The 24599-nt window shown below is 44.4% G+C and overlaps 1 protein-coding gene across 1 annotated transcript in view; it reads right to left on the reverse strand.

The window, feature by feature from the left end:
• PTPN23 (protein tyrosine phosphatase non-receptor type 23) overlaps positions 1-24599 on the reverse strand; it is a 227711-nt gene that overhangs the window by 156602 nt on the left and 46510 nt on the right. Inside the window, exon 4 of the mRNA XM_029588197.1 lies at positions 624-700. Within this exon, the coding sequence (XP_029444057.1) occupies positions 624-700 (77 nt within the window). The remainder of the gene's footprint in view (positions 1-623; positions 701-24599) is intronic.

Consider the following 24599-nt stretch of genomic DNA (forward strand, 5'->3'; position numbering starts at 1 on the left):
ATGAGCCTAATGGTCTTAATCTGCCCTCATATTCCGTGTTCTGCGTTTCTTTCTATGAAGAGAAAGTTTGAGGACCAGTATGCCAGATGGACTCTTGGGTGCTAAGCGCACTGGAGGCTCCAGCAAAATGTGGCACGCAGATTGCTAGAAATGCTGAAACCTGCAAAACGTGCAGTGATGCAGGCTAACAAATAAAGAAACAGAATCTACTACTGTTCCCATAGTATTTAATCAATCATTCAAATCACCACATCACCAACCAGACAAAGGAAGTAAATGTTCTATGGCAAAGTGCTGACTCCTTAAAAAAATAAATACCCCCCCCCCCTCCTCTAGTGTTTTCTCTAAAATGTGTAAGGTTTAGTTCTCGTAATATCTGCTGCTTTCACAATTTTCTGTTTTAGAAGAACCACATGGAAGGCCCTGAAGAGTCAGAGGCCAAGGCTCTACTTATTCAGATACCGAACAGATCCTTCCAGATGTGATAGTCACCAGACGTTGGACAGTAAGAAGAAACGGAAATGCCAGAAAAGAAAAACAGTGTGGGACTGGTGGTTATTAGCCAGATTCAGTGATAAAACAATTCCATGACATAATTTGTATAGTCTGAAGAGATAGCTTACCAAGGTTATACAGAATGCACGCTTGCTCATACTTTATGTCTGCATGGGTGACCGTCTTTCCAGAAAAGATTTCAGTCCTGTTAAGAAAGAACCTGCAATTAGTTCCTGCCGTAGAAAGCTCCAACACAGCTTCTTGCACACATTTACTGAAACAATGAACGCATAAGCCTGCAGCCGCACAAAAAGCAGGACCCGGGGGGGTTGCCAATGACTGGTAGTGTTATGCTAATTATAAGAACAATTCAATATTAAATTGGGATTTCTAGCTGCTTGGAATGTAACCCTATCAGAGTGTGAGCTCTCCCCCTGAAATGTGGTAGGTGAGGCTGGAATCCCATATTTCATTAAAAAAAAAAAAAGTTCAATCATTTCTGAAGTAGAAATTGGAAAACAGACAAAAAAAAAAAAAAAGAGTAGACAAACATACTTTCAGGCAATTTTCTCCCAAGCAAGCTCAAAGCCTACAGCAAATCTGACAATAACTTAGCATCCTGTTAGAGGTTAACCCAAAGCAAGAAGCTGTGGGGTTTGCATAGCCTATGCGGTCAAAAAATTCTGAAAAAGCTTTTCAACGCTGAAAGAGGAAGCAACATCAAGAATAGACATCTGCCCATAATCACCGGGAGCTCTGTGTTTAAATTCTTCATAGCGACTTTATGGCTGTAGGGGTTTGGATCACAGTTTACAAAACAATCTATAAAGACCAGTTGCATTTGGGAGCAATTTGAGTGTTCTTCATCTGCACTGGAGATGGAATAAGAAATAATGGGGTTAAAACAGCCATAGGGGAGATTTAAAATAAAAGGTTAGGAAGAACTTTCTAAAGGGATAGTGTCTCCAAATGGATTTGTTCTGCGCATACCAAGACAGGAGCGAATCTTACTCGCAAGCCAGGGCATGTTGGATACAATCTCAAGCTCCCACATTGACAGCTATTGCTCTTGATACTTGTGTTGTGCCAAAGAATGCCTCCTTCTGGAGTTCATAGGATGTAATATGTAGAGACAACATATCACATAATGGGACTAAAACCATAGCAGTGGAAGTTCTTTATAATCAGGTTGGTGGTGGTCAACACAATTAGGCCAATTTCTGTATCTTTCAGCTCTCCAAATGCATTTGTTGAACCTGGAGGACTTGAAGACCTGGCTCTTCTCAACAGCTTATCAAGATGCCTAACATGAGAACATAAGAACATAAGAAAATGCCATACTGGGTCAGACCAAGGGTCCATCAAGCCCAGCATCCTGTTTCCAACAGTGGCCAATCCAGGCCCTAAGAACCTGGCAAGTACCCAAAAACTAAGTCTATTCCATGTTACCATTGCTAATGGCAGTGGCTATTCTCTAAGTGAACTTAATAGCAGGTAATGGACTTCTCATCCAAGAACTTATCCAATCCTTTTTAAACACCGCTATACTAACTGCACTAACCACATCCTCTGGCAACAAATTCCAGAGTTTAATTGTGCATTGAGTAAAAAAGAACTTTCTCTGATTAGTTTTAAATGTGCCCCATGCTAACTTCATGGAGTGCCCCCTAGTCTTTCTACTATCCGAAAGAGTAAATAACCGATTCACATCTACCCGTTCTAGACCTCTCATGATTTTAAACACCTGTATCATATCCCCCCTCAGCTGTCTCTTCTCCAAGCTGAAAAGTCCTAACCTCTTTAGTCTTTTCTCATAGGGGAGCTATTCCGTTCCCCTTATCATTTTGGTAACCTTTCTCTGTACCTTCTCCATCGCAATTATATCTTTTTTGAGATGCGGCGACCAGAATTGTACAAAGTATTCAAGGTGCGGTCTCACCATGGAGCGATACAGACGCATTATGACATTTTCCGTTTTATTCACCATTCCCTTCCTAATAATTCCCAACATTCTGTTTGCTTTTTTGACTGCCGCAGCACACTGAACTGACGATTTCAATGTATTATCCACTATGACGCCTAGATCTCTTTCTTGGGTTGTAGCACCTAATATGGAACCCAACATTGTGTAATTATAGCATGGGTTATTTTTCCCTATATGCATCACCTTGCACTTATCCACATTAAATTTCATCTGCCATTTGGATGCCCAATTTTCCAGTCTCACAAGGTCTCTCTACTTTTAAATACGCCCTAGAGGCCCTTACAATTCTAACCTTTAAATCCTGCCTTTTATCTGATATTTATGCTCTAGTAATTTTAATTGTAATGTGCTCTTATTACAAATAACATGTACTTGTGTTTTAAAATTATAGTGTATTTTTCATTCTAAAGTGCAATTTTAATATTTTGTTTTACCTCTTTATTAATTACTTAATTTAATGAATGTATTCTGATTGATGCACTGCTTTGTCAACTCTTATGATGGCTATGCCGAACGACGGTATAAAAAAAACAAACTAATAAATAAAATCTTCTTTCTCCATACAATGTAGTGAATAGTCGTTAGGATTGCCACTTCCATTAGTAATGCTATTCTTGGGGTTTTTTCTCTCTTTTACTACTATGTCTGGTTTTCTTACATCAAACATTTTATTGGTTGGAATGGACATATAAAAGTATGAAAAGGAGATGAGAATAATGGAGGAATTCATTACTACAGTAATGAAGAATAATTCCAAGGAATAATTTAAATAGAAAGTTTAAGAAAGTATACAAATCAAAGAAAATTATGAGTTAGATCCATCTTTTTACTAATTATACATGAATAGTTTCAGGTGAGTTTGTAGCGTTTATATGGTTTCCAGTAGATGAAACGTATCACCTTGAGCCTCTCTATATGCAGGCCTTCTGATATCAGCACATCGCACCCAGTGACAAAATGTGTAACCGTTTTCAGTTCTGTTTTACAGAATCTGCATGTCTGTTTTACCATTTTTTTTCTAAGCTGGTTGTGAACCATGTTGTCCATAGCCTACTGTCCTGTACTGCAATTATCAATCTCTAATCTTTAAATTTAAGTTAACATTTCCCTAGGGTTTTCATCCATGTGTAATTGCTGAAGTAATTTTGTATTTCCTGGGCTATTTGTAGTTTTGCCAATTGGTTTTTTCCTCATTTGCTAGTTTGGCTCTTTAAATAGTTTTCTCTCTTGTTTTGCAAATTTTATTGCTCCTTTCTCCAAGTATCCTGGCAGATTCTCATTCAATTCTTCTGTTCGTCAGAACACTTATTCAAGTTTAAGGATGGAAAACAATTCTAGCCATTCATTACTCTTAAAAAGATAAGGCCCAAAAAGTTGATTGACTTGTTACATCTTCAATTAGTCAGGTGATGACAAATCCCACGGCTGAACAAATACTCTAACCCTTCTAACCTCTCAGGTTGTGATTGTTGTTCTGAACTACTTTCAGCAACCATGAGCTCCTCAAAGTACCTGTCAGAGCGATTGAAAATGAAGCTGAGAAATTACTACTTACCTGATAATTTCCTTTTCTTTAGGACAATCAGATGAAACCAGAACAAGTGGGTTATGCAACTCTACAACCTGACTAGGGAACTGCTTCTGAGCATCCACGTATGCAGCCAAGACTACCTCCTTAATCCAGCGATTTTTTGTAGCCCGCGAGGCTGGCTCTCCCTGCATAGTATCGCCGTGAAGGACAAATAGGCGATCTGACTTCCACAAAGGCTCAGTAACTTCCAGATATCTGACAATATGCCTCTCGACATCCAAGGGTCGCAACAGACTATACTCCTATAACTCAATTCAGGGTCGGTCTAAATAATGTGTGAAGAGTGAAGCCTTTATTCAAGCCATTCTGCAAAGTTCCAAAATGAGCGGAATCCTGACCAATCCTCACTCCAGACCTCAAATCCATTAGGAGTCTCTGCAGATCTGCATACCACGGTCTCCTGGGCCAACCTGGAGCGACCAAGAGCACCATCCCTCTGTGGTGTTTGATCCTTCAAATCAGCCTGCCCAACATGGGCCATGGAGGAAGGCATACAGCAACTTGCCTTCCAGCCACTCCTGCTCTAGGACATCGATCTCCAATGACTTCCTCCTGCAGCTGAAGAAACGCAGAACTTTCGCACTGCTCAAAGTCACCAATAGGTCTAGGAACGGGAGACCCTAGCAAGTCCGAATCAGCTGAAATGCCTCGACTGACAATGCCAACTCTCTTGAGTCCAGACTCTCCCTGCTGAGAAAGTCTGCTCTTATTATGTCTTTACCCACAATGTGCGAGCTGAGATCTGGAGATGCACCTCTGCATATTCTATAAGTTGATGTATTTCCTGTGACAACTGTTGGTTCTTGGTACCTCCCTGTCAATTGATGTAAGTCACAGTCACTACATAATCCTACATTATTTAGACCGATCGACCCTGAATTGTACACATGCCAACCAGACTGCCCCGGCTTCCAATCGATTGATGTTCCAGAGAGACTCTGCATTCCAGCACCCTTGTGCTGTCAAGCTCCTGACAGTGAGCTCTCCAACTAAGGAGACTCGCATCCTCTGTCAGTACTAGCCAGTTGGGTGGGGTTAGGGAAACTCCCTTTCATAGATGATTCGCCTGCAGAGAGGTCAGAAATTCCCCTGACTGCACGGCCATTATTTATTTATTTATTTAAGATTTTTATATACCGGCATTCGTGATACAATCACATCATGCCGGTTTACATAAAACAAGGGGTGTACAATGAACAATTGAGTAACTTATTGGTGAGGAAGTAAGCAGTTACAAATAACAGGGGAAATAAAACTGGGAGAAGAGAAAAAAGGATAGGATAACATTAGATAACGATAAAGATATTTACATTACATTAGCTATAACCAAGCATAAGGTTTTCATGCGAAAATGTTTCACCTTTAAGGTCCAAGATAAGACGAAAAGAGTCCTCGTTCTTTGGCACAACAAAATAAATGGAATAACACCCCATATTTTCTTGAGACGTGGGCACTGAAACCACAGCCCTCAAACTGAGAAACCTCGTCAATGGACTCTCCGCTTCCCGCTTCTTTTACAGGAGAAGCAAGGGGAGTCCATTAACACGACCCGAGAAACACTGTGAAACTCCATTGCATACCCTTCTCGCATCACTTCCAGGACCCACTGTGATTTCAACCCACCTCTGATAAAAGAGAGGCATCCCCCTATCTCCTGTTCCTGGGGGTGATAACAGGAATCCAAATTTAAATGGTCAAACCGAATCTATGAGAATCAACTATGTACAAAATAAGAGCACTTGTGAAATCTTCATCCTGCTATATAGTGTGACAGTAAATTAAAAGTTTAGAGCGGATCCAAATCTGGGCAGGCATCTGGGCTTATCCATGGTACTACAAGAATGAAAATGAATTTATTTATTTATTTAGCACTTTTATATACCGACTTTCCAATAACAGAATTACTGATCAATTCGGTTTACATTCTAAACAGAAACAATGACAAGTTAATGTCTTACAATGAACAGGTAGATGGAACTTGGATACAGATATATGGGGTTAATAACATAACGTAAATGATACGAAACCTAATGTAGGCTAAAGAAACAGGTAAAATTATCAGGTAAGAACCAATTTTCCTTTCCCTGTACGTACCCGGATCAGCCCAGACTGCTGGGATGTACCCAAGCTGCCTTACATGGGGTGAGACCTAGAAAGCCCCACTCGAAGCACACGCTTCCGAAACTCTAAGTCAGGAGCCCTAACATCCAAGCGGTAATGCCGAGCAAAAGTATGCAAAGATTTCCAAGTCGCCGCCCTACAGATCTCCTCGGAGGAAACAGACTGACTTTTTTCCCAGGACGCAGCATGAGACCGACGCGAATGAGCCTTATGACCGTCAGGAACCGCTCGCCCGTGACATATGTACACCCGTAGCAATAGCATCCTTCAACCACTGGGCAATGGTGGCCTTGGAAGCCTTATGCCCTTTCTTAGGGCCGCTCCACAAGACAAAAAGATGATCCGACAGACTAAATTCGTTAGTAACATCCAAGTAACGCAGAAGTGCCCGCTTGACATCCAACTTCTTCAATTCACGTATATGCAGAGAATTTTGATCCAAATCTGGAACGCAGGCAACTCAACTGTCTGGTTCACGTGAAAAGCCGATACAACCTTAGGAAGAAAGGATGGCACTGTTCTCAGAGAAACGCCAGAATCGGAAAACCTAAAAAAAGGTTCACGACAAGATAGAGCCTGAATCTCAGAAACTCTCCGAGCCAAGCAGATAGCCACCAAAAACATTGAGCATAAGGTCCTTCAGAGTAACGCACTTGAGCAGGTCAAAAGGGGGTTCACACAACGTTCGAAGGACCAAATTCAAACTCCAGGATGGACAATCAGCCCGGCGTGGTGGATTCAAGTGCTTAGCACCTCTAAGAAAATGCACCACATCAGGATGAACCGCTATGGACACCCCTTCCACCTTTCCTCACAAACAGCCTAAAGCCGCCACTTGAACTCTTAGAGAACTGAAAGCTAGCCCCTTCGCCAAACCCTCTTGTAGGAAGGCTAGAATGTGGACTATCGAGGCTCGCCTAGGGGAAACTTTCGACCTACTACACCAAGAGTTAAAAACTTTCCAGACTCTGACATACGTAAGAATTGATGTTTTGTGAGCCCACAAAAGAGTGGAAATCACCGTATCCGCATACCCCTTCTTTCTCAACTGCTGCCTCTCATAAGCAAAGCCGCTAGACAAAAGCGATCCACCTAGTCGAAAAATACTGAACTTTGCCTCAAGAGATTCAGAAGATGACCCAGATGGAGCAGGCCATCCATTGCAAGGTTGATGAGATCTGCGAACCACGGCCTCCGTGTCCATTCCAGAGCGACCAGCACCACTGCCCCCCCGGATGGGCTTCTATTCTTCTCAAGACCTTGCCTACCAGGGGCCAAGGAGGGAATGTGTAGAGTAGAATGTTGTGGGGCCACGGAAGGACAAGGACATCCACTCCTTCCGCTCCGTGCTCTCTTCTGTGACTGAAGAGGCATTCCCCTGAGTCGCCATTAAATCCAAACGGGGAATCCCCCACTGATGAGTTATCAACTTGAACACCTCATCGGACAGCTCCCACTCTCCGGGATCCAATCTGACGGCTCAGAAAATCCACCTGAACATTGTCTACCCTGGCAATATGAGAAGCCGCTATCCTGAGCAAATGTACCTCCGCCAAGGCCATGAGCTCGTCCACCTCCATAGCCACGGGACCGCTCTTTGTTCCTCCTTGCTGGTTGATGTATGTCACCATCACTGCACTGTCGGAGAGCACTCTCACCGACCATCGATGAACTAGAGGCAGGAACTTCTGCAAGGCCAACTGTACCGCCCTTGTTTCCAGACGATTGATGGACCATTGCGCTTCCTGCTGCGTCCATGGGCCTTCTGCCGCCTGAGACTGGCAAACTGCCCCCCCAACCAGAAAGACTGGTGTCTGTCGTCACAATGATCCACTGAGGAACTTCCAAATCCACCCCTCGAGACAAGTGTTCGGGGCTCAACCACCAAGCTAGGCTGGACCTGGCCGGTTCCTAGAGCGGTAAGGGAACTTGAAAATCCTCCAATTTGGGATCCCAACATGAGAGCAAAGCCCTCTGCAATGGTCTCATATGAGCAAAGGCCCACGGGACCAACTCCAGAGTAGACGCCATAGAACCAAGCACCTGCAAGTAGTCCCATGCCTTGGGAACCGGTAGGGACAATAGTCGCCGAACCTGAAACATGAGCTTGTCTATTCGTTCCTGCATAAGGAAGACTTTCCCGATTCAAGTATCGAATCTCGTCCCCAAAAAATCCAGTACCTGGGCAGGGCACAACTGGCTCTTGGCCAAATTGATGATCCCCCCAGAGAGTGAAGGGTTTGCAGCACCTTGGCAACAGCCACCTCGCATAGTTCCTCTGACTTTGCTTGAATGAGCCAATCGTCTAAGTAGGTATGGTCTAGGATCCCCTTGCGGCAGAAAGCCGCTGCCACTACCACCATCACCTTGGTAAAGGTGTGGGGGGTGGTAGCAAGCTCGAAGGGAAGGGCCTGAAACTGGTAATGTTTGCAGAGGATCATGAACTGGAGATACCTCTGATGGTCCTTCTGAATTGCAATGTGTAGGTACGCTTCCATCAAATCGAGGGAAGTTAAAAACTCCCCCCCCCCCCCCCCCGACAGAGGCGATTACGGAACGCAGCATCTCCATGCGAAAATGGGGCACTCGAAGAGCTCTGTTGACCATCTTTAGATCCAAAATCGGACGGAAGGACCCCTCCTTCTTTGGAACCAGAAAATAAATCAAATATCGGCCGGTCCTTAGTTCGTCTGAAGGAACTGGGACCACCCCCCTAGATCTATCAACTGACGAAGCGTCTTGAGACACTTGGCGCCTTTTCTCCAGGGACCCGCAGGGAGACACCAGAAACAGATCGCGCAAGGGACGAACAAAATCTAAGGCATAGCCATGTTCTATAATCTTTAGAACTCAGTGGTCAGACGTGATTCTGACCCACTCCCTGTAAAACAGGGACAGCCGTCTCCTGACAACCGGAACAGGGGATTAGGTTGGCGCTATTTCATTGGGATGATTTAGCTCCTGTCACACCCGGGGTACCGCCGTCTCGGGCAGGCCTACGGCCGCGAAAGGAATAATACCAAGACTGAGACCTCCTAGACATCTAGAATAATACCAAGACTGAGACCTCCTAGACATCTGCAAGTATCTTGCCTACGCCTTGTATATTCCTGTAAATAGTCCGTTGCAGTTTTTATTTATTGCTTTAATTCCTCCACCTCCTGCTCTTTGTATACTCCTCCTTGTTCGCCCTCCCTGTTCATTGTAATTTCTACCTTTAAAGTTACATTGTAAACCGGTATGATGTATGCATACTAATACCGGTATATAAAAGTTTTTAAATAAATAAATCTACCTTTGGCCAAAAGAAGCTTGTTTAGACTGGCGATAACGGCGCTGCCCTCTAAAACGTGAACGGGAAGGACTGAAACCCCTAGAGGCTTTTGGCCTATCCTCCGGGAGCTTGTACACCTTATTGTCCCCCAAGGACTTAATGAGCTGCTCCAAATCATCCCCAAAAAGGAATTTTCCCCTAAACGGAAAAGCTCCCAGCTGCAATTTGGAGGAAACAATGGCCAACCAATTACAGAGCCACAAAATCCTGCGGGCCGACACCGCAGAAGCCATAGTGCGCGAAGACTTACAAAGGAGATCATACAAGGCATCCGCCCCAAACGCCACCGCCGCTTCCAAATGATCAGCCTGCTCCGCTTGTTCTGGGGAAAGATCCCTGGCACTCAGGAGCTCTTGTACCCACCGGAGACTCGCTCGCTGCATCAAACTACTGCAAACAACCACTCTAACCCCAAGTGCTGACACCTCGAAGATACGTTTGAGAAGAACCTCAAGCTTACGATCCTGGGGGTCCTTAAGGGCAGCCGCCCCAACCACCAGAGTAGTCGTATGCTTCGTGACTGCTGATACGGCCGCATCAACCTTAGGAACCTTAAGGAGGTCGAGAGAGTCATCCGGCAGCGGGTACAATTTTTCCATAGCTCGGCCTACGCGAAGGCTAGCTTCCGGAGTATCCCACTCCCAAAACATCAGCTGAAGCAACATAGGTTGAAACGGAAAAGTCCTAGCCAGAGGGGGCGAAGACCAAACAGCACCGGATCCACCGTGCTCTGATCCTGAGCCGCTGGTCCGGCTGGTATACCTAACTCCGCAAGGACATGCAGAATCATTGGCTCCAATTCATCCCTACGAAAGAGCCTAAGTACCCAAGGATCATCCCTGTCCACCGGCATCACATGCTCAGAATCTTCATCCACATCCGCCTGAAGCAGATCCACCAGCGCGGTACTTACCTGGTCCCCGGGACTGGACCCTCCCCCAGACCACCCAAATCCGGGAGATCTCAGGAGGATCCACCCTAGGATACTTTGTGGGAGGAGAGGGTCCAGTCCCAGGCCGACCCAGAGTAGGCTCTGGATCCCCCGTGGGCATAAGACTAGCTAAATATGCCTTATGCATCAGTAAAACAAAATCTGCCGAAAAGGGTGGCTGGCTCTTTAAATTCTCCCACGGGGGATTCCCAAAAGGAGCAGGAGAGTCGCGGGGAGACCTGGGGCTTTGGTCATGCGGAAACAGCTGAGGAGGGAGATCCCCTCCCCCTGCTGAGCTATCTGCATCGGCATCTGCAGCCCCTAAAATGGCCGCCGTTCCCGCGTTCTGCAGGAGCAGGGCAGGCCAAGCGCCACGAGGCAGCATCGGGTTGCCCGCACCACGGGACTGAGCTGCTTGCTTCCCCCTCCCACCAGCCACTGCCGCCAACGGGCCTTCGCCCCCGGGAAGACACTGGGAGCAGAGGTTGTCGTGGGAGAGCCAAGTTGCCGGCTCCCCGCAGGCACAGCACGCTGAGGTGCGCAGCATCGCCGCGCTCTACAGGAGGGAAAGCCGCACAAAATGAAGACCGGAGCCCAGGAGGCCAAAGGAAAGCAGCGCTGACTTTTTTTATTCCAAGCTCGGCAAACCGACGTGCGCTGGCCCTATCAGAGCACAACTCGCGGTTGTCTCTGGGCTGGGGGGGGGGGGAACTGGCCCACCAGTAAACCCCCCCAGTCACTCACCGCTCAGCTGCTCTGGGATCACGGGAGTGAAGAGGAGCCCCCAGCAGGCCTACCACCGAGGAGGGAAGAAGAAAATGAACAGTCCCCTTGGGGAAGCCCGTCTTTTTTTTTTTAAGCTACAGTAGCTTTGCTTTAGCCAAAAAATAAGGATTCCCGAACCTCTGTTTTTTGGGATATTTTTTTTTTTTTTTTAAGAATCAAGCTACCAGGACTGCAGGTTCTTCCACCTTCATCTGCTGGAGACAGAGAAATACTGAAGGGGGCTGCAGGTGGCGCACCGTATTTACAAAGGGTGCCCTTCAAGTTTTTCTCTAACTCCATCTGCTGGAAGGGAGACATAACCCAGCAGTCTGGGCTGATCCGGGTACCTACAGGGAACTGCTATTAATCAAGTTGTCTTAGAGAACAGCCACTGCTACTACTGGCCTCACTAGCATAGGATCTACTTAGTGTTTGGGTACTTGCCAGGTACTTGTAGCCTGGATTCGCCATTGTTGGAAACAGGATGCTGGGCTTGATGGGCCCTTGGTCTGACCCAGTATGGCAATTTCTTATGTAGTACAACTTGTGCGCACAGGTAAACATGTGGCCACTGCAGTGCCACATAACTTGGGCGCACAGACTATAAGGCCCGAATGTGTGTCCAAAAAACTGGGTGAACAACCTGGATACATAGCTAGACGCACACGCCGAACCGACAATCCTGTAGAGGGCAGCCTGAGAAAGTGTGCAAAATGCCTTTATGGCCTACCACGCAGGGCACAGTGAAAATTCTCAGAGCAGGGCCTAGCCTAAAGGAGGCTGCTCAACCCACCAGGTTGCCCATGTCCCTTGACTTCCCACGGAGCAGGATGAACATCAGAACAGCGCGCCAAGCACGGAGACCAAAGGAAGGAGGAAGACTTACGCAATAAAAGCCTCCTTCTCAGTCTCTGTATATTACATTATTTTTATTTATTTATTTTAAACTTACCAGAGCTCAGCCTTACATGGCTGAGTAAAGAGACAGTGTCCGGCTGTGGGGTGGGGGAGAGGGCATGAGCCATCACTGCTGTGCTCGGCTTCCTGCACCTGCTGCCTCTCAGCTGCTTAACCAGCTAAGTCCATACCAGCTAAAAACAAGCTATTGGACCAAGGCACTCATCTGAGGCACCATAGAAATTACCTCAGGTATTCTCAACCGGGGGAGGGACCATTTGATATCACCGCAGGAGAGCAGGGCAAATTTATTTCCTTAATTCTCCTGTCTCAAAATGAAGCAATCCCCAGTAGGGAGATGCACGACCACCATTTACTGGAGACGGAGAATACTGGTGGGCTCAAGTCACTGCAGGGGTATATATTCTGTGACATCAGTTTGCTCCATCTCCATCTGCTGGTAGAGGTGCATAACCCACTTGTTCTGGGTTCATCTTACAGGACGCTAAGAAATCACTCTTACAAAGCAGGGGAAGGCTATAAACATAGAAACATAGAAACATAGAAATGACGGCAGAAGGAGACCAAATGGCCCATCTAGTCTGCCCCGCAAATTTTCTCTCTCATACTTATCTGTTTCTCTTAGCTCTTGGTTCTATTTCCCTTCCACCCCCACCTTTAATGTAGAGAGCAGTGATGGAGCTGCATCCAAGTGAAATATCTAGCTTGATTAGTTAGGGGTAGAAGCCGCCGCAATAAGCAATCTGCACCCATGTTTATTTGTTTTACCCAGACTGTTATACAGCCCTTATTGGTTGATTTTCTTCTCCCATGCCGTTGAAGCAGAGAGCTATGCTGGATATGCATCGAAAGTGAAGTATCAGGCACATTTGGTTTGGGGTAGTAACCGCCGTAACAAGCCAGCTACTCCCTGCTTTGCGAGTGCGAACCCTCTTTTCTGGATGTGTGAAGTATCAGTTTTTCTTCTCCACTGCCGTTGAATCAGAGAACTATGCTGTATATGCATTGAAAGTGAAGTATCAGGCTTATTTGATTTGGGGTAGTAACCGCCGTAACAAGCCAGCTACTCCCCTCTTTGTGAGTGTGAATCCTTTTTTCCACATTTCCTCTTGCTGTTGAAGCTTAGAGTGATTTTGGAGTCACAGTAAGCCTGTGTATGTTTATTTAATAAGGGTATTGACTCCAGGCAGTAGCCGTCATTCTGGCGAGTCACCCACTCTTCATTGGCAGCCTCTTGACTTTATGGATCCACAGTGTTTATCCCATGCCCCTTTGAAGTCCTTCACAGTTCTGGTCTTCACCACATCCTCCGGAAGGGCATTCCAGGCATCCACCACCCTCTCCGTGAAGAAATACTTCCTGACATTGGTTCTGAATCTTCCTCCCTGGAGCTTCAAATCGTGACCCCTGGTTCTGCTGATTTTTTTCCTTCGGAAAAGGTTTGTCGTTGTCTTTTGATCATTAACCTTTCAAGTATCTGAAAGTCTGTATCATATCACCTCTGCTCCTCCTTTCCTCCAGGGTGTACATATTTAGATTCTTCAATCTCTCCTCATACGTCATCCGATGAAGATCCTCCACCTTCCTGGTCGCCCTTCTCTGTACCGCCTCCATCTTGTCTTTGTCTTTTTGAAGGTACGGTCTCCAGAACTGAACACAGTACTCCAGGTGAGGCCTCACCAAGGACCTGTACAAGGGAATAATCACTTCCCTTTTCTTACTCGATATTCCTCTCTCTATGCAGCCCAGCATTCTTCTGGCTTTAGCTATCGCCTTGTCGCATTGTTTCGCCGACTTCAGATCATTAGACACCATCACCCCAAGGTCCCTCTCCTGCTCCGTGCACATCAGCCTTTCCCCCCCCATCGAATACAGTTCATTCGGATTTCCACTCCCCATATGCATGACTTTGCACTTCTTGGCATTGGCATTGGCATAGATCTATGGCATGCCATGGGATCCCATGCCATATCTTTGACCACTCTTCCAGTTTCCTTAGATCCCGTCTCATTCTCTCCACTCCTTCCGGCGTGTCCACTCTGTTGCAGATCTTAGTGTCATCCGCAAAAAGACAAACCTTACCTTCTATCCCGTCCGCAATGTCGCTAACAAAGATATTGAACAGGACCGGTCCCAAAACCGATCCTTGTGGTACACCGCTTAAAACCGCTCTCTCTTCAGAGAGAGTTCCATTTACCATCACACACTGTCTTCTGTCCGTCAACCAATTTGCAATCCAGGTCACCACCTCGGCACTCACTCCCAAGCTTCTCGTTTTATTCACCAGTCTCCTGTGCGGAACCGTATCAAAAGCTTTGCTGAAATCCAAGTAGATGACATCGAGCGCTCTTCCTTGATCCAATTCCTTGGTTACCCAGTCAAAAAAGTCAATCAGATTTGTCTGACAGGATCTTCCCCTGGTGAATCCATGTTGCCTCTGGTCCATTAATTCTCCTGACTGTAGATAGTTCACTATTCTCTCTTTCAACAGTGACTCCATTACTTTTCCCACCACCGAAGTGAGGCTGACCGGTCTGTAGTTGCCAGCCTCCTCCCTGATCCCACTCTTGTGAAGCGGGACCACCACCGCTCTTCTCCAATCTCTTGGTACCACTCCTGTTTCTAGGGATCTATTGAACAGGTCACACAGCGGACCCGCCAGAACATCTCTGAGCTCCCTCAGTATCCTTGGATGAATCCCATCAGGCCCCATGGCTTTGTCCACTTTCAGGTTCTTTAGCTGTTCCCATACATTCTCTTCTGTAAAAGGATTTCATCTATTCCTCTTCCTCCAGTTTCTTGTTGTGTAAAGATGGTCCTTCTCCAGGGTCTTCTTTAGTGAACACAGAGCTGAAGTATTCGTTTAATATTTCTGCCATTTCTTCATCTCTCTCCATACATTGATCATTACCACCTTTCAATTTCACTATACCACTTTGGACCTTTCTCTTTTCGCTGATGTATCTGAAAAATGTTTTGTCACCATTTTTTATCTCCTTGGCAATCCTCTCTTCCGCTTGACTTTTTGCCAACTTGATTAATTTCTTTGTCTCCCTCAGTTGATACAAATATTCTTCTTTGTGTTCCTCCCTTTGGGAACTTTTATATTTCTTGTATGCTGTTCTTTTAGCTTTAATTTTGTCAGCCACCTCCTTTGAGAACCAGATAGGTTTCAATTTTCTTTTGCTTTTCTTTACATTTCTAACATATAGAGCAGTTGCCTTGGTGATTGCTCCTTTTAGATTGGTCCACTGCTGATCCACATCTCTTTCATTCTCCCATCCTTTTAGTTCTTCCTCCAGGTACTTCCCCATTTCCTCAAAGTCTGTGTTTTTGAACTGTAAAACTCGGGTCTTTGTGGTTCTTTTCCCTATTCTTTTAGTGATATTAAACCATATCGTTTGATGATCACTGGTGCTGAGGTGGGTGCCCACCTGGACATCGGAGACATTATCTCCATTAGTGAGCACTAAGTCTAGTATAGCTCCTTCTCTCGTGGGTTCCAACACCATTTGTTTGAACAAAGAAACATCTCCAAACATCTCCAAACATCTCCAAACGCTTCTAGCTAGCAATTTCAACTGTTAAGAAATGGAAGTTACATGGAACTGTTGAAGTCAAGGTAAGATCTGAAAGACCAAGAAAAATCTTTTAATAGAACTGCCCAAAAACTGATCAGATCTGCAAAACTGTTCACACTTTGATTATAATGACAATACCTCATTCCCCCCCTAGACTCATGTATCCGCTTTTTGGGTGTTATTTTCAATTCTACGCTTTCTTTCCCACCGCATGTTAAAAACTGAATTAAATCCAGCTTCAAGTTACGTGTTCTTTATGGGCTGAAACACCTGCTGGATCCACCCGATTTCAGGACTGTGGTGCAGGCTTCAATCCTTCCATTGGTAGATTATTGTAACTCGACACTTATGTTTACCTGCTGTCTCTAGAAAACCATTGCTGTTATTGATTAATGCCTCGGCACGATTGATTACTGGTACAAAGAAACAAAAGCACATTTCCCCTACTTTGTTTGAACTGCACCGAGCGCATTAAGCATAAGGCTGTGCTGATTACTTATAAAATTAATTTCATTGACTATGTCCCCTTGGGTTAATGCCCTTCTATGCCTTTACTGTCCTAGTAGACAGTTGAGATCCTCTCAACGAGGAATGTTAGATGTTCCATCACCTCAAGAAGCTAGACTTTGCACCACTAGAGTCTGCCTTTTCGGTGGCTGCAGATTCTCTAGAATTAAGACAGGCAGATGGCTTAAGGTTGTTAAAAAGTCTTTTAAAAAATGGCTTTTTAGACAGGCATTTTATTAACATTTTTTCATGATTCATGGCTTGGTTACTCTCCAAAATGTTTTACCATTGATTTTATGTTTGTCGTCTTTGCATAAGGTATTTTGTTTTAATCTGTTTTATGTACATGTAGTTTTACTGTTACTATATTAAGTGATTTCTGTTTTATTCAGTTGTCTTGTTTTATTATTATTGTTTTTATATTTGATTTTATGTTTTATTATGCATGTTTTAGGCCTTTTACGGATCTTTTGTACATTGCCTAGGATATAGGTGATTTATAAGTTCTAAAAAAAAAAAGAGACAAAAGATAAAACAACCTGCTGAAAAGTTTAGTTGACACTAGAGTAGTATTCAGAATACAGTGTTGTTTATATGACAATGTTCTGCATGGAAGAGATGTCAAAAGGAAACCTTTTTACTGTTGGAGGAATTATGCATGAAAAAATTAAAAATCCTGTGGACAAATTTTGTAAATTCTGCACATTTGTGAAAATATTTTTCCAAACCAACATCCTGCATTTTAGTATACCAATCCAAGTGTTAATGCTGAGGGGTGATATCTGGCGACTTGGCTCCACCTCCCATGCCAGAACAACTAGGAGCAGGGACTACCAGCCCACACCAGCAAACATCCTCACTGTGCTGCAGTGCCCGCACTCCCCACCGCCTACTGGGAACCCTACTGAATCTGCAGCACAGAGCCTGGGCAGCGATCACTGATCCCATAGCCCCAGGCGAAGAACCATAGCCATGAGCCCCCAGGGCCCCCACCAATAGGCAGGTTCTCTGGGCAGCTACTCAGCAGGCCTGCCTCTTAAATTGGTCCTGGGAGAGGGTAGAAGATGTGGAATAAAAAGGGGCAGCAGTTGATAGGAGGAGGAGAGGATTTAGGATTAGGGAGGGTTAGGAGGAAGAAAACAAGACATGTCAGAAAACAAAGGCAAAGAAAAGGATTTGCATAAGTTCAAAAAAACCAAACTTACAGATCCAGATAGATGATCCAAATGTCTTATACTCAAAGGGCAAGATACCAGCAGAAACAGCTGGCTGGTATGGTGTACAAATAGATGGTCTTGCTGTAGACTGAGGACCCACTTGCTGGCCAGTCTGGCCTCCTGGCATGTGCTTTCCTCCTCTTCTTTATGCTCAGCCTAGCTTTGCTCAAGCCAGATGTCAGCGTCACCAGTCCTTCCTGCTTCAGCTGCACCGGGCAGCTCCCTCTTTCCACTGGCTCACAGAGAACAGCTGCTCACATTTGTCAAGCTCCTGCGCTGCAGTGACTTTTCGGTTTAGGGAGCCCCTCCTCTTCTGGCAGGCTCACAGAGCCCAGCTCTTCACACTGCCATGCTCCCCATGAGACTGCCCTGTGCAGTGGCTCTTCCTGTGCTGGGCCTCTGTGACATTTGGCTCTTTGGAGGACCCAGTGAGCTTGCGGAGCTTGGCTCCGTATATTGTCAAGCTCCCACAAGCCCTCGCTCTTTGTGGACATAGTTTTGCCAAGGCCTTGCTGCATCAGGAGATTCTGCGCAGTCAGGGGTAAAATCTGCACTGGGGGGGAATTCTGCATTGTGCAGAACTCCCCGGGAGTATCTTTTCTATGACCCCATCACAAACGTCAATGTCTAAGTATGCAACACGAAACCTTGATAAGTCTGAAACTTTTTGGAACATTTTAGAAGCTAAAATCCCACAGTTAGTGTAATATCTGAAGCAGAAGAGAGGCTGCAAGACAACAATCTGAAACATTCCTCAAAATCAACAGTGAAGTACTTACAGGAAAGAAAGAGCAGAGGAGTAACCTAGTAGTTAGAGCAGTGGGCTAGGAACCAAGGAAACCAGGGTTCAAATCCCACTGCTGCTCCTGATGACCTTTGGCAAGTCATTTCACCTTCCATAGCCTTGGGTACAAAAAACAGATTGTGAGCCCTCCGGGAACAGGGAAATGCCTGCGTGTAATCTGCTTTGAAAAGCGGAATATAAAATCAATCAAATAAGATGAAGGTTCTGGAATGGCCTTCACAGTCCACAGATTTGAATATTATTGAAAATCTGTGGGGCATGCATGCAGGGAGACCTAAAAATATGTCTGAGCTAGAAGATTTCTGCAGGGAAGAGGAGGGGGGAAAAAAAAATTCCAAAAGCAAGAATAAAAGACTACAGAAATGTCTGAAAGCTGGGTTTGACATGCCATATTCACTTTTTTATATTTTCAACGTTAAAATTAGAAAACAAATAGTAATTTTGCATTCAAAATTGCAGAAAGATGTCATGTAATTCACTTAAACATTTTCTGTGCCCAGGGGTGCCCACATTTTTGCATACAACTATATGCATTATCTATTTCTATAAGACCCTTTCTAAATATGAAAGTAGTCCAGCACCGGAACATATCACCCAGAGAGGGAGAGCAGGTAAGAGACAATCTGTCTGGAATAGTTTTAAGTTCAGTGGGTCCTGGCTGGGGACAGGAAGAAAGAAGTGACTTCAAGATCTCTCTAGCTCATCTCAAAACTGGTTTTGGTGGGAGGAGTAGGGAGGCAGGCAGGGCAATTGCAAGGGACACCCTTTGGTAAAATTGAGTGGTGTTGCCGAGGCAGAATTTCAGGGCACCTGACACTGACTGGGCCCCAGCTCCTTAGTTTCTACCTTGGGCCCCAGTGTGACTAATGCCAGCCCTATCTCCATCTGAAACACTAGCAGGTGAGGCTGCTGCACACAAAAAAAAGTGCTGCCACAAATTCAGGCACACAGGACAACACATGAGAGCTATGACAGAAGGGGAAGAAAGGGAAATTTTTGTGCTTCATTAGCAGAGGTAAAAATCATACAACAGCAGTTATTAAAAGATGGCTACATTTTGGTTTTCTTTAATCACCTGCTGAAGAAGTCCAAACATCAGGCTTTCCCATTATAGCTTCCAAGAGGTTAAATCAGGTCTGCTCTCCCCTGTTTGCTATTACCCAACTGGGCAAGAATAGCAGGGGAGACATAAGCTGGCTTCTTTAAAACGGCAAAGTCATTATCTTTTGCACCAAGCTTATTCTGACAGCCAATTAAGATGTTATTTCTCCATGGGTATATGTTCTCTCAAACACCGCGAACACCATAGAATTATTTGTTTTCATTTTTAAAAAACACACAGGTTGAGAGGTCCACTGAAGCTGTTCTTCAGAGTAATTCAGTCAATTCTTTTCCGCCAGGATGCCTCAGAATTAGCACAAAAATATTTTTCAGAATAAATTTTGAAGATTCATTTTAAACTTGGGCCTGTTCAGATTCTTCTGACTTGAAGCCACACGACTCCTTTGGCCTTATGGAATGCGACAACCTATTGGCTGAACAGTAAGGAGGAGCAAGGTCCAGGGACACTGCAGATACACTGGACAGAAATCAGAAAACAGGGCAGACCAAGCCTTTAAAGGAAGAGGACCAGAAAAAAAAAAACAAAACCAATCTCCAGAGGTACCACTGCTTTAACTGTCAGACATCTCAAGAGAGAAGGTATCCACATTTACTTTGTACTACAAAATACCATACAGAGCAAGCTGGCCCAGATTATCAAACCCAAAACATTCAGAACTTCAATTCTGATCACAACCAAGGTCGGCAAAAGGACACACACACTGTGTACAAGGCATTTACTCCAGCCATTGATAAGTGGTCTTGAGTGGCCTGAGAAATGGCGGATTCAATCAGACTAAAACCCTGTGGGATTATGGGGTCCATTTCCAAGTGTATCAACTTCCTTCATCACATAAAGCAAAGTATCCTACCGACCTCATTCATGGAAGGAGCCACCTCGTTGGCTTGCTGCTCTGTTCACTCAGTCGTTTCAAATAAACCCAATCTATACAAGAAATGAATATATACAAAATCATATGATCTTGTTCATACTATAGAGATATCTGTTCAAAAACAGACTCTGTACATATTTATATAGTATCTCAAAGTGACCATCATATACCTCGGGTTGTTAATCACTAATGGCTCTAACATACCCGGAATGAGGCTTAGAGGTTTATAATCATCGGTCACTTATTTGAGATGTATTGGTCATTTTTTTGCTATGTTTGTGTTTTTGATTTTTTGGTTAATTATTGTTAATCAACAGTCACTTAACTTCAAGGTGCTGTATTATCCGCAACCTAATCTTCTCAATGTACGTCAAAATAGCTCTGGTGCCCTGCACCGAGACAGCAGCGTTTCGGAAATGAATTCCTTCATCAGGGTTTGACACCTTGAGTGTACTGCTTATGTTACAAAGACTGTGTCCTGATTTTTTCATGCGATGTCCAAACTACTTGAAGCCTTCCCTTGCTTGCCTTCACTGTATATATGTTCACTCAGTCAGCAGAGAAGTTAATGAAATGTCCAAGTGCTTACAGCATGGGAATGTGGGCAACAGGCTCCCTGCACTCATCACTGCAAGTGATCCTTTGTACCAAGTTTGGCAAATGACCGTGTTACCTTGTACCTCAGGACACCAAGCTGCCGCTAAGTAAACACAGTGCTATTCCTTTTTCCTCAGCATAAGCCAATATAATGTGTGCATCAGCCTCCATCCGAGAAGTGATTGTGGGCATGCTTTCTCTCTGGATAAAAGAAATGCAATTTTATCCTCACTAGTGATCCATTGAAAATACTGTTCCAGCACCACATTTCTGAGCAGAAAACTGAACAATGAGAACCAGAGCCCCTGCTTTCCTGTAGCAAATTTTTCAAGATTCTTCCACAAGAGTGAGCAAATTCTGCAGCTGATTTTTCAAAATTCTGAGGCAACTGTGTAGCAAAATTGCATAAAGATTCTCACCTCTGACCAAAGGTTTTTTTGTTTTGTTTTTTTTAATTGAAAACCAGTTTTCAAAACAAACTATACACAAAATACAAAACTTTATGAAGTGCAAACATCAACTATTTATCATGTAAAGATGATGTTACAAGCTTAACTGTAAAAGTAAATAAAAACAAAGGTCCCCCAGGACCAAATTTATTTACTTTCTACCTAACAATACATATGCTGCTTTACAAAACACTTCAATAAAACAAATATTTCAGAAAATATATGTAAACATAATATAATCTATACTGCTAGCACTGTCCTCTCTCCAACAGGAGGGTTGGAAAAGCATGAAATTTGTAATCACAGGACACAAAACACTTGTGAAAAGAATCTTAGTGCAAAAGCTTAACACAATGCTGTGAAATGCTTTTAAATTAAAGTGCAGTCCTCAAATATTACACAGCTAAAGTCCCACAAGTTTGTAGAAGTGCAGCACCCTCACAAACAAAAATATAAAAACAGAAACAAAAGAACTTCCCTCTGATTATGTGGACATAAACAAAAAACGTTTTCCTCCAACACGGTCCAGCTTTATCAAGGCGGCTCAAAAAGCAGGAGGTTCTACTTGCAAACTGAGGGCTTCATTGGATAGGATTCAATTTCTGACGAGTAATACCGATTCTCAGCAAGGGTGGCTGCTGACCACACTGGATAGTACTTCAGATACAAAATATTCTACAGGAGGAAGCTGTTCCGTTATTTCCAGTTTACCCACATACAATTTTTCAGAGCAAAAAAAGATTTTCTTCTTGGGTTAAACAGCACTCAAAAGAATTTAGCGACAAATGTAGCACAATTTGAGCAGCGTTGTGTACACACTTTATATTTTTGGGAGTCCATATGCATGAAAATGCTATATATTTGCATATTTGGAAGGGGACAGCTGACACTTTTCAGGAGTTCATTATATGGCTTAATTAATGCACTTCACACTTACAATTTACAGCTCATACTAGTTCAAGTATATCATCTCTAGATATTTTGATTTATGTCACTATGAGTGCTTTATAAACTTTTGTTTTCAGAAAAAAAAACAAAAAACTGATAGGAATAACTCGCTGTATCTGAGCCATCATCCTACATGGTCAATTTTCTTGTCTAACACGTCTTTGTTCTTCCATGAGTCAACTTAAAAGTTGTGCACAGGATATGTTTACAGGGTTTTTACAAAGGGGATATCCATACCGAGTTATTAAGAGGGCATATAAAAGAAAGCTCTGCATATTAACCGTGACCCACATTTGATACCAAGAGAAAATAAGGAATCTCCATCTATGTGTATAAGATATAAAAAGCTGCCATACAGGGTCAGAGCATCCTGTTTCCAACAGTAGCCAATCCAGTACCTAAACATTAAATAGATCCCATGTTACTAATACTGGTAATAAGCAGGGGCTATTCCCTAACTCATATTGACTAACTGCAGTCACACTCTCTGGCAAGGAAGTCTAGAGCTTAATTGTGCATGGAGTGAAAACATTTTTCCTGATTTGTTTTAAATGTTCTACTTGCAAACTTCATGGAGTGCCCCTTAGTCCTTGTATTATCTGAAAGAGTAAACAACAGATTCACATTTACCCATTCAAGACCTCTCATGATTTTATAGACCTCTATCATATCCCCCCCTCAGCCATCTCTTCTCCAAGCTAAATGGCCCTAACCTCTTTAGCTTTTCCTCACAGGGGAGCCATTCCATACCCTTTATCATTTGATCACCCCCTTTCTTAGTACCTTCTCCAGTGCATCTATATCTTTTTTTTTTAGATGCAGCAACCAGAACTAAACACAGTACTCAAGATGCGGTCTCACAGAGGCATTAGGACATTCCCTTCCTAAAGCAGAGTTACTTACCTGTAACAGGTATTCTTTGTGGACAGCAGGATACCAGTCTTCACACATGGGTAACTTCATCAGATGGAGTCCGGCACGGAAAACGTGTGTCAAAGTTTCAAGAACTGACCAAGTCTCATTAAGCATGCTCACACATGCAATATACTACACATCTACATTGTATCCCCCTCAGTCTTATCTCACAGAATTCAGGAAAAGAAAAAACCCACATTGGAAACCCAACTCCATGGGGTGGCGGGCGAGTTTTGTGAGGGCTGACATCCTACTGTCCTCAGAGAACACCAGTTACAAGAAAGCAATTCTGCTTTCTGTGAGGACAAGCAAGATGGCAGTCATCACATCGGTGAATTCCTAGCTACAGGTTGCCTCCCCCAATATAAAAAGAGAGTTCCACAAAACACCAAAATAAGTGCCAACAGACACAACTAGTTTTATTGATAATGGGATTTGGGGGCAGTCTGAACAAAAACAATGGGCCCTAGGCGAGAACTGAGTTGGATTGTGTACTTCAAACAAGTTTTGAAGGACAGCTCAAAGGGAGCGTTCACCAGCTGAGCCAACACTATGTTAAGATCTCAAGACACAACGGGAGGCCTTGGGGGAAGCTTCTACTGAAGAATGCTCTGTATGAAACATACAACTCTAGGCTGCACACTGCTGAGCATACCATCTATACCGAGTGATATGCACCAACTGTACTTACATGTACTGTAACGGAGTTGATCTTCAAACCAGCTTTCGATAGGTTTAGAAGGTAGTCAAGAAGTTTTTGTGGGGAGCAGGAGAAAGGACCTAGGGCCTTCTGCTCACACCACATGGAAAATCTCCTTTACTTCAGTCCGTGGGGCTTTCTAGTGGAAGGCACTGGAGGATATCTAGCATTTTGTGCCTGGTATCCTCTGCTACAATCACCCAAACAAAACATGCAAAGGAGAGGTCTTTTGCAGGGCCTTTCTTTGATTGGAGATAGTTCTGAGGGGAGACCATTTAAAGCATCATCAGAAGCCATGGAGGAGTCATCCCCCCCAGGGATCATAGGTGCCCCGGTCTCTTCTGTCATTGACGGGTGACAGGGCCCTAAGTGCTTGGCCCCCAGCCAGCAGCATAGGTACTGGTTCAACCAGCCATTTTGGCCCGGGCCCCAGTGCCCCCCCTCTGGTATCATGGTGGTTTCCTCCTCTGAGGAAACTAGGATGACAACCAGATCAGCTGGTGGCGGCGCCAGTGCCTCGCAGGGTATCGATGCCACTTTGGAAACAGACACCAGGGAATGGCTCAGTAACAGCGCTGCATGCAGGGATTCAAGCAGTGTCTTGAGGAGCAACAGTTCCGGTGTCGGTGCTCTGACACCAAGGCCTCACACTGCCCTCTCCACAGCCAGCCGCATGCACCTCTTCAATTCCTCCTTGAAAATCGCAAGTGTCAGGACATGCTGGCACCCAGAAGGTGTAACCAGATC

The sequence above is a fragment of the Rhinatrema bivittatum genome, chromosome 2 (genome assembly GCF_901001135.1).
Source record: "Rhinatrema bivittatum chromosome 2, aRhiBiv1.1, whole genome shotgun sequence".
Lineage (NCBI taxonomy): Eukaryota > Metazoa > Chordata > Amphibia > Gymnophiona > Rhinatrematidae > Rhinatrema > Rhinatrema bivittatum.